The 13,017-nt window shown below is 33.9% G+C and overlaps 1 protein-coding gene and 1 long non-coding RNA gene across 2 annotated transcripts; one reads left to right on the forward strand and one right to left on the reverse strand.

Annotated features, from left to right (window-relative positions):
* Window positions 1-2,958: 2,958 nt before the first annotated feature.
* LOC133296354 (uncharacterized) lies at window positions 2,959-4,325 on the reverse strand. Its single transcript, XM_061495319.1, has 2 exons — window positions 4,001-4,325; window positions 2,959-3,457 (listed from the first exon to the last, which is right to left on the reverse strand). Exons 1-2 carry the CDS (start codon window positions 4,274-4,276, stop codon window positions 3,392-3,394), a joined length of 342 nt encoding a protein of 113 aa, XP_061351303.1. The 5' UTR covers window positions 4,277-4,325; the 3' UTR covers window positions 2,959-3,391.
* Window positions 4,326-9,851: 5,526 nt separating this feature from the next.
* Window positions 9,852-12,760, forward strand: LOC133296353 (uncharacterized). The gene is made up of 3 exons (XR_009749492.1): window positions 9,852-10,441; window positions 11,906-11,971; window positions 12,566-12,760. It is a non-coding gene; the product is annotated as an uncharacterized LOC133296353 (long non-coding RNA).
* The last annotated feature ends 257 nt before the right edge of the window (window positions 12,761-13,017 follow it).

Raw genomic sequence — 13,017 nt, forward strand, 5'->3', positions numbered from 1 at the left:
TTACTGCATTGTTATTGTATATGCTTTGGAGTGTTTTTCTTTGTTGCCTTTCATCATTTTCTATATTCTTATTCTTCACTGTTTTTCATTATTTCCACTATTATTCCTTATTCATGCTACCTTGACAGCTTTTCTTCCTTATCTTAAGTGTTTACTCGTCATCTTTTCGATGATGCCAAAAGGGGGAAAATGGATGTCATATTTTGTGAATAATAATTTAGTTGTAGCTTAATAAAGTCAGGGGGAATAAGTTAGGGGGAATATTGTTCATGCAATCATCATTGAGCATTCATGTTATATTTGTGATGAATTAACTTTTCTTGGTACATGGCATAAATATTTTGTCATCATCAAAAAGAGAGAAATTGTTGGATATTTGTTATACCCCAATTGTTTAGTTGATTTAAAATATGTTTTGATGATTACAATCAATTAAATGTTGATTTAATTGATAATATTTTATTGTCTTGAAATTACTAATGAGCTGATTGTTTGAGATTTCATAATACTATTTACTCTTATTTGAATTAGTATTCAAGATAATTGAAGATTGCATGAAGATTGGAGAAGATATGGAAGATATCATGAAGAGAGAGAAAATCATGGAATCAAGTAAAGATTAGGATAGATTTTATCTTTTTAGATTTCATGCAAAAGAGAAATAAAATATTTTTTGCCAAAGATTTAGATTAGGATTGCATTGCATGATAGAATAAGATATTTAAGGTTTACATATCTTTCATTTGAAAAAATCAGAAATCTTATTTTTGAAAATTGCATTTAAAATTTCATTCAAGAGTAAAAGATTTCTGATTAGATTTTGGAAAAGACTTTAAATTTAAATATTATACCTTTTGAGCTTTTAGGAAAGAGAAAATGTTATTATTATAAATAGGGCTCATTGCATATTATTCAGGTGTGGAGAAAATATAATATTCATTGAGGAGAAAACACTAGAAAGAAAATAGAGAATTAGATTTTCAAGATTAGGATTCTTTCTTGTGCATCAATTGAAGAGCTTTCTCAAGAACATTCATTCATACATTCATCCTTTGGCAAAGTGAGTATTTCTCCATAAGAATTCAAATTACTTATCTGCTTATTCAAGAAGCACATGGTATTTCTATCATTAAATCTTTTTGTTAGCTTAGAGTTAAGCTATTGTGCGTGAGTGATTGATTCTGTCTGAGTTGACAGAAGGTGAGTTATTGGTGAAGTGTCATTTGGGTGGCTGAGTAGTCATTCAGATTTGGGTGTGAATTGTATAAGGGTAGTGTAGGGCTAATCTTGTACTATTGTTTTTGGCTCTTTTAGTGAAGTAATTTTGACCAATTGGAGAGTTTATCTAGATTGGTGCCGTGGGTTTTTACTCCTCTTGAGCCAAGGAGGTTTTCCCACGTAAATTGTTGTGTGATTTTGACATGCTTTATTTTCTATTTATTATCTTTCGAAATCTGGTTTTGTTTTTAAAAGGAGGCGAAAATTTTATAAACTCAATTCACCCTCTCTTGAGTTCATCTGGGACCAATAGTTTATACACCTGGGGACATGTTTGATTAGGTTCAAAAATTTGAATTTGGGAAAATTCAGAAAAGTGCTTCACTAGTTAATTTTCTACAAAATATGTGCTATATCAGGTAGAAGCAGGGATGCAAAAATATAAGGGAAAGTCATGGATTTTAAGGTTCCAGGGTCTTGTGTTTGATTCTAATTGCTTGTAACTTATTTGAATACTCTTGAGCCTTCGAAACTGAGATGTCATTTCAGCAACTGAATCTTTGATTGAAAAACTCAATACCTTGCAATTCAAGAAATAGGAATAGAATATTTGGTCAATTTTTTTTATCAGAGTCAACATTGACTTATTTAACATACAGTCTTGTTAAATTTAAATTTTGATAAATTTTGACTGAATTGTATTAAAATTTCCTAACTATGTATTCGTAATTAAATTTGATAGCAATGTTATTAGAACCGGACCGGTCATTGACCCGGTCGAGGTACCGGGTCACTGGGTCAATGGTTCAACCGGTGGGTCACCGGTTGAACCGGGTATATATATAAATTTATATTTTATATTTAATTATATAATAAATATTTTAAATGGTGCAATTCAAACAATAACCTGATGTAATCTAGTGGTAATTATTATATTGTCTATCCTCAATGTATGGGGTTCGATTCCTATTAGATGCAATATTTGAAATAATTCTATTAACTTAGCAATTATATAATAAGTATATTAAACGGTGCATTATATTTAACTGGTAATGATAGCGTGGTTCAAAGGTGCACTCCTCACATCAAAGGGTTGGGTTTGATTCCCACTTGCTGCAAAAATTGAAGTATTTTGTAACTTATTTTAAAAAAAGTCCAATACTGAAATCGGACCGGTTGATGGGCCGGTTTCCGGTCCGATTTTAATAACACTGTTTGATAGGCATAATAATAGTGATAGTTGCATTAAGCAAAAATGTTCAATTTATTTCAGCCAAACGAGTATTCAATTTGATTTGGACTGACGCCCAATGCCTGAAATGTATATTTCTTGGAATAGGAAAATATTGGAACTCGTGGTAACTTTTTTTTTGTCTTTTTTGTTTTTTTTTTTTGTGTGTGTGGGGCAGATACACATTTATTTTGATCAGGTGCCAAAGAGTCTATATATAGAGAAGCTGCAGAAGTGCATTTAATTCGCCCATTATCATTCCTTCTCTATTAGTTTGTTTAATTTATTTTGAGTGCAATCAGTGCGTTCTTTATCTATAAATGTGATATACCATAATTCTGAAACATTACAAATGAGTATTAATTATGGTTATATAGGAACGTGATAAGATTATTAATTTTTTATATGAAGCTTGGTCCTTATTGTAATCATCATCTTCATATGCAATTTAAGACGGTACTATAAAAAATGGTGCAAAAGGAAGTGAGATAAAGGAAATCAAAGCACTGGTATTATTCTATGTAGCAGAATACCAAAGCACAAGCTTGGCATTCATATGGATTTACATGGTACCTTTCTATAGATGCATAGATAGTTACTTTCCACTCACATACAACTTTCTTTCACACAAGCACTGACTCAAAGAAAAAGGAGAGATACCCAAACCTTTTGGCTCAGATGGAAGGTGTCTGAGTTTCCTTAACCAATGGTCTCGAGTTCAAGTCCTGTGTATAAGAAAAACGGATTGGGTAGTGTTACCCCACAAGGGACTGACAATGCACTGTTGGGATTGGTCTCACCGCAAAGAGGATGAGGATACCCTTGGGCGCACTAAAAAAAGAAAAAAGAGAGAGAGGCTGAAATAGCTACAGAAAGCAAACATATGGAGACTTTTGTTTAGACTAGACGATAACATCATAGAGCAATCGTGATCACCAAGCATTAATTAGTCTGAGGAGGTGATCCTGGAGTAAGTTTTGACCTTCGAGAATCACGCCTAGTAAGTTTCTGCAGAAAAAGAAAACACATAGTTCATAGCTGAATTGGAAATAGATAACAAACTACGAAAAAAGAAAAAGGTGAACTCCAATGCATAGACTGCCCGTGACAGACTACCAAAAAAAGAGTAAACTCCAAAGCACAGACTGCCCGTGACGGTAGGGGTAAGGATTGATTATTCAGTTCAATAGCGGCCTCAGAATGCATAGACTGCCCCAGGGTAAGGGTTGATTATTCAGTTCAATAGCGGGTTTAAAATTTTTTATAACAGGGACGTAAAACAAATATCAATTAAAAATATAAATATTATTAGATCTAATAAAAGAGTTAATAATTTATTAACAATAAGGATAACTATAAGGATTAATAATTTATTATTATTATTATAAAAATAATTATCTATACCAATAATAATAAAAAATTCGAAGTTTAAAAAAGTGGACCTTCAATCCATTCCCCTCCCATAGTTGTGCCTTTGACTTCCAAGGCTCGTCCTCAAGAGACTAAAAAAAATAAAAAAATCTTCCCATTTGAAAAGAGAGAGAAGCTTACGAAGCTTTGTGTAGTTGGTTCCTGGTGTGCAGTTTCTTCGGTAATGGTGGGAACTTCTTGAGAACAATTCTGGTCGTTGCTTGAAGTGTTTTCTGGGGTTATAGGATCCTCTTCTGAATCTGAAATAGGTTTAACCATAGAAGATCCAATCTCAAACCCTAGACATTTGAAGAGAGTTCTGAGTGCTTCTTCAAGAAAATAGCACGGATGGTAAAGATAGAATGTGGCAGTCCTCTCAGCAACCTTTTCCTCTTCCTCTGTTGATGATTCTTCCATTCTTCTTGACCCTTCTTTGTGTTTCAGTCTTGTGCTTTAATTGCTATTCAGTGTTATGTTTCAGGAGGAACTGCCACTCTTTATAAATATAAGTTCCACAGAACCTTTTGTCAATACTGCCCTTTGTCTAAAAAAAGTTTAGAGTGTTATAACACAGCTTTTAAATGCTTTCATGTACCGTAAATTTTTAGAAGAAATCTTGCTATTTAATATATATATAAGAGAAATGAGCACTTGGATTATTTGGCACTAACCATTCGGATTTCCGACAAACAATGCGTTTTCAAAAGACACTTCAACTACTTAACCAACGACCAAGCTTATTATTCACCACTTAAGCTGCAATTAAATGGTTAATAAATTTAACTCATTTAATAAGGTCTGATAGCCAGTATTTAAAACAAAGCCTTGTTCAACCTAGCATATTTTTGTCCTAATTGCAAGAACAACGCGGTTTTGTGCTTGTCATTGTTTCGTGTTATTATCCTTAATTGGGGTCACAATCGTCTTTTGCATTTACAAGGTCAAAGTCCGATTTGCAAAATCTTTGGTATTATTCATGGATATATTTACTACCAAAAAAATTTATCACTCTTACAATCAATTTAATTAATATTGATTTCTGTGAATCTAACGGTTATAATTTATTGAAAATTAATAATTAATTAATAAGTCTGACACAATAAATGTTATTAATTTCTAGTAAATTATAACCATTAAATTGACGAAAATTAACGGTGATTAAATTGGTTATAATATTAAGAGTAATAAACTTTTTGTGTGGTAAGTGGATTCGTTCCCATTATTTATTCATTGCAAGAAACTATGACCAGTCGGGTGCAGTTAGGCAATGGTCAGTCCACTATGTTCTGGCTTGATAGCTGGCTGCCCGATTGTGGTCCTTTGATCTCATATGCAGGTTCTCAGTTTTCTATTAGTGATACTCTTCAGAAGGTGGTGGACTACGTGGATGAATTGGGGCAATGGAAATGGAATTCTCTTCGACAATTGCTTCCAGATTCTGTGCTGCATCGATTTATGAATTTTCTTCCTCCTTCTAGTCAAGATGGCCAGGATCATTTAATTTGGAATGGAACGACATATGGCAAGTTTACTGTTAAGTCAGCATATGCAATATTAGCCATCAAAGATACTACAATCCAACAGTTTCCTTGGGAAAGTGTTTGGAGATGGCAGGGGCCAGAAAGAATTCGCTTTTTTCTTTGGTTAATGGCAGGGGAGAAGCTGATGACTAATGTTTGTAGACTCCGCCGTCATATGGCTCTTTCAGATCTGTGTCCTAGATGTAATCAGTCTAGTGAAACTATCCTTCATACTATTCGCGACTGTCCACAATCAAAGGAAGTATGGTGCATGATAATGCCTCATATAAATCAGCGTGAATTTTTCAACCTCAACCTGCACAATTGGATCATTTCTAATTTAGACAGCTCAAAGGATTGGGGGATGGGGTCGGACTGGCCTCTTTTATTTGGAATCTTAGCCTGGAAAATTTGGAAATGTAGGAATTCTTGGGTTTTTGAAGGTGATCGCCAGAATGCTTATTCACTTATCCGTTCAGCAATTGGTTTCAGAGATAGTGTCGCTCTTGCAGCTAACCCTGTTTTTGGAGCGGGCAATCAACCAAGGAATCGAATAGAGAGATTGGTTGCTTGGTGTTGTCCTCCTGTGGATTGGGTTAAGCTTAATGTTGATGGTGCATGTGATGCTAATGGTACTAGGACTGGGTGTGGAGGAGTTTTTCGCGATGCCTCAGGAACTTGGATCGTCAGATTCTGTAAAAATTTAGGCTCAGGTACAGTTTTGCATGCTGAGTTATGGGCTTGCTTGGTTGGTTTGGAGCTAGCTTGGGATAGAGGTTTTAGGCAAGTTTGGCTCGAAGGAGATTCTCTTTCAGCTCAACAGCTCATTACAAATGGGTGCCACCATGATTACCCTGCGGCTAATTTGGTGAATCGTATTCGAAATTTGATGCAGCGAGATTGGCAGATTTATATGTCTCACATTCACCGTGAAGGAAATAGAGTAGCGGACTTTCTAGCCTCTTACTCTTATGGTTTCTCTTGGGTAATTCAGGAATTTGATTGTCCACCGTCAGGTTGTATTGATAGTTTGTATGGTGACACTATAGGTGTTCACTGGTCTAGGCTTTGTGCCTAGTTTCTTTTTGTTGTGCTTTTGTTTTAATTTCCTATTATTTCCAAAAAAGAAACTATGACCAGTGGCTTTAATATTTATAACCTCAAGAAGTCTTTTCAAAATTAATTTGAATACTATTTCTAAAATCAGGTTTTTGGTTTACAGAATAAAAATAAATAAATAAATAAACTCGTTTGATAAGGTTTATTTTGTAAATAAAATTTTAAAAATTGTAACTACTTTATTATTTTTAGAATCAAATTTAGAGAATATGACTGAGTTACTTTTTATTTTGTATTTTAATTTGTAACTTTCAAAACAGATAAAATACAAAAAATACTTGTTTCTATAACTATTCTGTAAAACAATGTTTTAAGAAAAAAATCAGAACACAAACAGATCCCAAATAATTTGTTCGCTTTTCCTTTTCTCTTTCTTAATTGACAATTTGATTAAAAAAAATTAATAAACAAAGCAAAAATTAGTACCACTTAAAAACGAATTTCTTTTCTTTGAAATGCGTCATTTTTGTAACTGAAGAAAGGCAAAAAAAAAAATTACAAAAAGGAGATCACGTGATTTGATTTTTCTATTTTATTAAATCAATTGATTCTAGCACATAGAAAGGACGGAATTGAAGAGTTATAAAAGCTACGCTACCAACTGAAAGTAGAAGAGTCAGACGTATTAAATCGTGGGAGTTATTATTTCCTTATGCGGTATTGTCCGTTTGCAGAATAAGTCTTTCTCCATTTCTGTTTCTGATTTTGCATTCATGCTATTTGCAAGAAGGAATTCATGTCATCAAATTCAACTTTATTTTAAGAACATTTTTTAAATTTTTTTGGAATTCTAGATAATTGTATTATTTAGAAATCTTACATTTGGGTTAGAACATTATTATATTTTTAAGATTTTTTTGTAAGAACCAAAATTCTTTTGAACCAAGAGCTTAGTTCTTTTTTTTTTTTGGAGGACAATCTTCTTACATCGGTATAAAAATAAGAAATCATATATTAAATCTTAATTATTGATTTGTCTACATGTAACATTTCATATATATATATATATATATATATATATATATATATGTAACATCCCGCAAAAAAATTAGGAAAAGTACATAACTTACAATTAGGAATGTGAAGCCTGCTTGAATTTCGAGTTAATTTGCGATTAGAGTGGAAATTATTAAGTTAGGAAAATTATTTGAATTGTATTTGTAAGTGAGTATATATATATATATATATATATATATATATATATATATATATATATATATGAGGTTGGATCATTTAACACCAGTGTCAAATTTGAAATTTGACTTCTCACTACAAGAAAATGAGTGTTTTGCGACTGATGATTCGCGTCGGTCAGGGGCCAACCGTTGTTGAATAACTAACAACGACGGTTACTACGACGTCCTACTGAACCGTAATTGAATATCACAATTCTACGTCGGCTTTCAGAGGCGGTTATAAACCGACGCAGAATATCACTATTCAACGACGGTTAGAACCGACTCAGTATAAGATTTCAGAGACGGTTATAAAACGACGCAGAATACAACTATTCAACGACGGTTAAAACCGACTCCGAATAACGACAGTTATAAACCGACGCAGAGTTGGAAATTAAAGGCGGTTACTAACCGTCGTAAAGTATAAATTCCATGATGGTAGATGTTTATTATGAACAACGGCACTTAGAAAGATTTGAACACAGCATACAGGAGGAATTCAATGACAACAACCACTATGCCATTGAATTTATTGTAATATCCCGCAAAAAAATTAGGAAAAGTACATAACTTACAATTAGGAATGTGAAGCCTGCTTGAATTTCGAGTTAACTTGCGATTAGAGTGGAAATTATTAAGTTAGGAAAATTATTTGAATTGTATTTGTCAGTGAGTATATATATATATATATATATATATATATATATATATATATATATATATATATATATATATATATGAGGTTGGATCATTTAACACCAGTGTCAAATTTGAAATTTGACTCCTCACTTTAAGAAAATGAGTGTTTTGCGACTGATGATTCGCGTCGGTCAGGGGCCAACCGTCGTTGAATAACTAACAACGACGGTTACTACGACGTCCTACTGAACCGTAATTGAATATCACAATTCTACGTCGGCTTTCAGAGGCGGTTATAAACCGACGCAGAATATCACTATTCAACGACGGTTAGAACCGACTCAGTATAAGATTTCAGAGGCGGTTATAAAACGACGCAGAATACAACTATTCAACGACGGTTAAAACCGACTCCGAATAACGACAGTTATAAACCGACGCAGAGTTGGAAATTAAAGGCGGTTACTAACCGTCGTAAAGTATAAATTCCATGATGGTAGATGTTTATTATGAACAACGACACTTAGAAAGATTTGAACACAGCATACAGGAGGAATTCAATGACAACAACCACTATGCCATTGAATTTATTGTAATATCCCGCAAAAAAATTAGGAAAAGTACATAACTTACAATTAGGAATGTGAAGCCTGCTTGAATTTCGAGTTAATTTGCGATTAGAGTGGAAATTATTAAGTTAGGAAAATTATTTGAATTGTATTTGTAAGTGAGTATATATATATATATATATATATATATATATATATATATATATATATATATATATATATATGAGGTTGGATCATTTAACACCAGTGTCAAATTTGAAATTTGACTCCTTATCTGAGAGCCATTAGATCAAAAAATATCAACAGAGCCACATGCTTACAAATCAGAGTCGTTGATCTTTTTTTATCTAACGACTCTAAGATGAGGTGTCAAACTTCAAATATATATATATATAGAGGTAGGATCCTTTGACACCAGTGTCAAATTTGAAGTTTGACACCTCATCTTAGAGCCGTTAGATAAAAAAAGATCAATAGTATCACATGCTTACAAATCAGTGTCGTTGATATTTTTTGATCTAACGGCTCTCAAATGAGGTGTCAAATTTCAAATTTGACACCAGTGTCAAAGGATCCTACCTTATATATATATATATATATATATATATATATATATATATATATTTATATATATATCTTGAGAATTCAAAGCTCTACTAAAAGAGTAGAATAAATTTAATCTAACTTATGAAAATCTTATATAATATTTAGAAGGCACATGAAAGAGTATTTAATAAATTACAGTAAGTGATGCCATTACGAAATAATAGATTGGATCCAAGGAATATGCCCTAGCCGCCCTTGCACCCAATAGGAAGGGAGAAATTCCCTTGCATGAAATCCCATTGGTCATTGAAAGCCCTCACCTCCCTAGCGCCCAATAAGGGCCAAAGGTTATCTTATCATTTTATTATTTTATTCTTTTCTCCTTGCACCTTGAAATCAGAATTTTTGGTCTACACTATTTCTCTTATGCGCTCATTTGGAAGAGGAACAAGCTGATTTCTTTCTTTAATCCTTGGAATCCAACTCAGACCAAACCTACACTTCTTACCTTCCATACGTAGAACTAAGGACCACCCAAGCATGAGGAGTGTTCATAATTGATTCAGAATTAACGGCTTCCCTCTCATGCCCTCTCTCAACCATCGCTTCCTTGATGAAAGCACAACCAATGCTGTTTTCCCTTCTTACCTCATCCCTCTCTCAAAATGTGACCTTCCTAAGGAAACAACAACACGTTAAGTATATCCATCCTTTTGTTTATGGTCAGCCGTGTAACCTTGAGCAAGGAGGTTGAAGCTCAACATCCTTTTTCCCCCTCTTTTGCGCACAGCCCCACCTTGAGTAGGAGAAGGTAAGGTAACTCTTGCTGTTTTATTGTTTCCCCCCCTCCTTGGACCGATTGTTGAGTAAGCTTTATTTTTTTTGAATATGATTTTGTCTTGATGGGGTCGCACCACCATTGCATGCGGCTGTGAGTTCGAATCCTTGAAGAATGAGATACGAAGGCTGCTGTCCTTGCTTTAAGCGCTAATCTTGGGGGTATTCATGGAGGTAAATCTGAGTCTAGAGTTCCCTTTTGTTTCCTTACTTGTTCGACCTGCCATGTACTAAGGGGGATGTAATTTTTGTCATTCTTTCATGCTACTCTAAACGGTTGCCACATGAACTTTAAGAGAACCATGTTTTTGCTATCCTATTCCCTGTTTTCTGCCTTGGACTGCCGTAGAACTGAATGACCTCAAGTAAGAGTAAACTATAAAAATTAAACCATTAACTACTCACTAATGGTTCAGCCTATACATGTATAATAGGAGGATGAGTGATGCTGGCCACTTTCGTTTTCTGAAATTTGTTAACTGGTACAGCCTAGGAGTTGATACATGTTTAAACAATTATTTTAGGATTGGAAGAATTAATTGTCATGCCTTAGGACTGCCTTTTGGGCAGAATAATGATGTAACTTTGTATGCTGTAATTTTGAGTAGACAGCTTGGGTAAGGGTCACATATAGCGCACCTCATGTTTAACTAGGAGGACACTTTATATTGATGATTTTCCTTGCATAAATTCTGTCCTTGGAATCGCCCTTTTTGGTGTTGATATATGATAATCCAAAACTGAATTTGGTGAAGATAGTCACATCCATTTAAATGTTAAACTGCCATTAGTTAGAAGTAGAACTATACAGCCCTACATGTGTTAATTCTGTTGAGAAATCAAGGCACTATAGGTAATGGTTTGATAAATGAAATTAGAAGCCTAAGTGTTAGCCAGAAAACCGTGACTGTACCACCTTGGGAAATTAATTCATTCTTCAATTCCCATTTTCTTATTTTTGTTCACTTAGACATAGTACTTGGAAACTCAAAGACCCTAAAAAGTGAGCTTGGAAAATAACTCTAGAGTAAAATTTATTGGACTGTTTTGTAGGATTCTATTGCATGCCTAGTTTTACATGTGGTAAATTAAATTGAATAGCATGTTAAAAAACCCTTAGCGCATCAATGGCCTAGTAGAATTGATTATGTAGATAGTTACATCATGAGCATTTTTTTATGCTAAGAAAGCAAACTGGTATGTGATGGAGATGTTGGATTACGTCGCTGTTAATTAGTTATTAAATCAGTAAGAAGTTCATAAATGGGAAGACAGGGACATGGCATATGAATAATAGGATTATAAGAATAAAAATCCCTAACGAAATTTAATGATGAAAACCAATTTTATGTGACTTGAGAAACCTTGAACTCCTTCGCTGTTAACAAGTTAGTAAGTACCACTTGAAGTCAGAAAAAATTATTAGGAAAGGAAACCAATAAACCGAATTGATATAGACTGGAAGCCTTGAGTTCTTTTGCTGTTAATGAGTTACGAAATGAATATGCAACAAGAATTTGATTTAGTAAAAGTGGCATGATAAACTGAATAAGTACAGGGACTAGGAGGCAGGGCATGTTGTTTGTGAATTGTTGAATCGTATGAGTAAAATGCTGATTTAATTACACTCTTGCTTAGGTACGAATAATCCTTGAGTGTGGACTGAGTATTGCTGCAGTTAAATAAATAATTGTGGCATACCAGGTATGTGTTAGGCGGTATTACCTAATGTGACTATTAGCTAGTGTATGAAATTGTGATGTGTTGCTCACATATGTTCAATGTTATTTTATGATGATGATATGACAATGGTAAGAATATGAAATGATGATAATGATATGTGCATGCATTTTTACATCATGATGCATTTTTCTGTTTGGTGTGTGACCGCATTTCATGGCATTTATACACCTAAGTCATGCAAGCTTTGAAGTCTAGAATAGTTATCTACAGGATCATGTGATTGAGCACGCATCATATAGGCATCCCTCGGTACCAGGGTATGGGACACTTGGCATCCGTCCGCATAGGTCACAGTGGGATTCAATAAATGAGGGTGTCGTTGCATGGAATTCCCACTGTGTATGCACGCGCACGACGGTGCTATGAGCGTGAAGAAGGCGTTATATACGCAATATGATATATGATGAAAATGAACTATGATGAAAAGGATTTAATGTTTGTAGCGACTGTTTATAATTTTGTGCCTAGTTTAATACCGTTGCATTATTGGTTTTGTTGCCACACTACTGAGATTTTTCTCACCCCTTTGGGGCTGCTATTTTTACAAAATGGCAGGAGGACGGAAGAGCATTTGAAGACATGTTTAATTGGATATTTGCTGTTATTTGCTGCTGTATGGACTATTGTTGTTGCTGATGTTTGATGGATGACTGTATTCAATTGAGTAGCTTGGATTACAGTTGGATTATGATTTTGTTTCTGTTTTTAAGACCTTTTATGATCAGTTGGTAACATTGGAAAAATTCTGAAATGTGTGCGAAAGTAATCTCTGGACATTTTATTATATGCTGATTTTTAAACGGATTTGCGAGCACTTTGCGAGTTGTCGTTTTGGGGCTACGGACTTCTGATTGAGGTATATTTTATATGGATGCAAAGCCCCAGCTGTGTACTTTCAGATTATGTAACCCTTACAATGAAATTTTGAAAACCCGAATTATTATAAATTTTACCAGTTAGGAGGTTTTTGGAAAATACACTGAATTTTTGAAGAATTTGCGAGTTCT

This window comes from Gastrolobium bilobum, unplaced genomic scaffold (assembly GCF_033153095.1).
Source record: "Gastrolobium bilobum isolate Gb01-03AN ecotype WA unplaced genomic scaffold, APGP_CSIRO_Gbil_v1 utg2114, whole genome shotgun sequence".
Classification (NCBI taxonomy): Eukaryota; Viridiplantae; Streptophyta; class Magnoliopsida; order Fabales; family Fabaceae; genus Gastrolobium; species Gastrolobium bilobum.

Coding starts and splice junctions, on each gene's coding strand:
- LOC133296354 (XM_061495319.1), bottom strand. CDS start 4,276: ATGGAAGAATCATCAACAGAGGAAGAGGAAAAGGTTGCTGAGAGGACT. Junction 3,458..4,000: donor AACCAACTACACAAAGCTTC/GTAAGCTTCTCT, acceptor CTTTTTCTGCAG/AAACTTACTAGGCGTGATTC.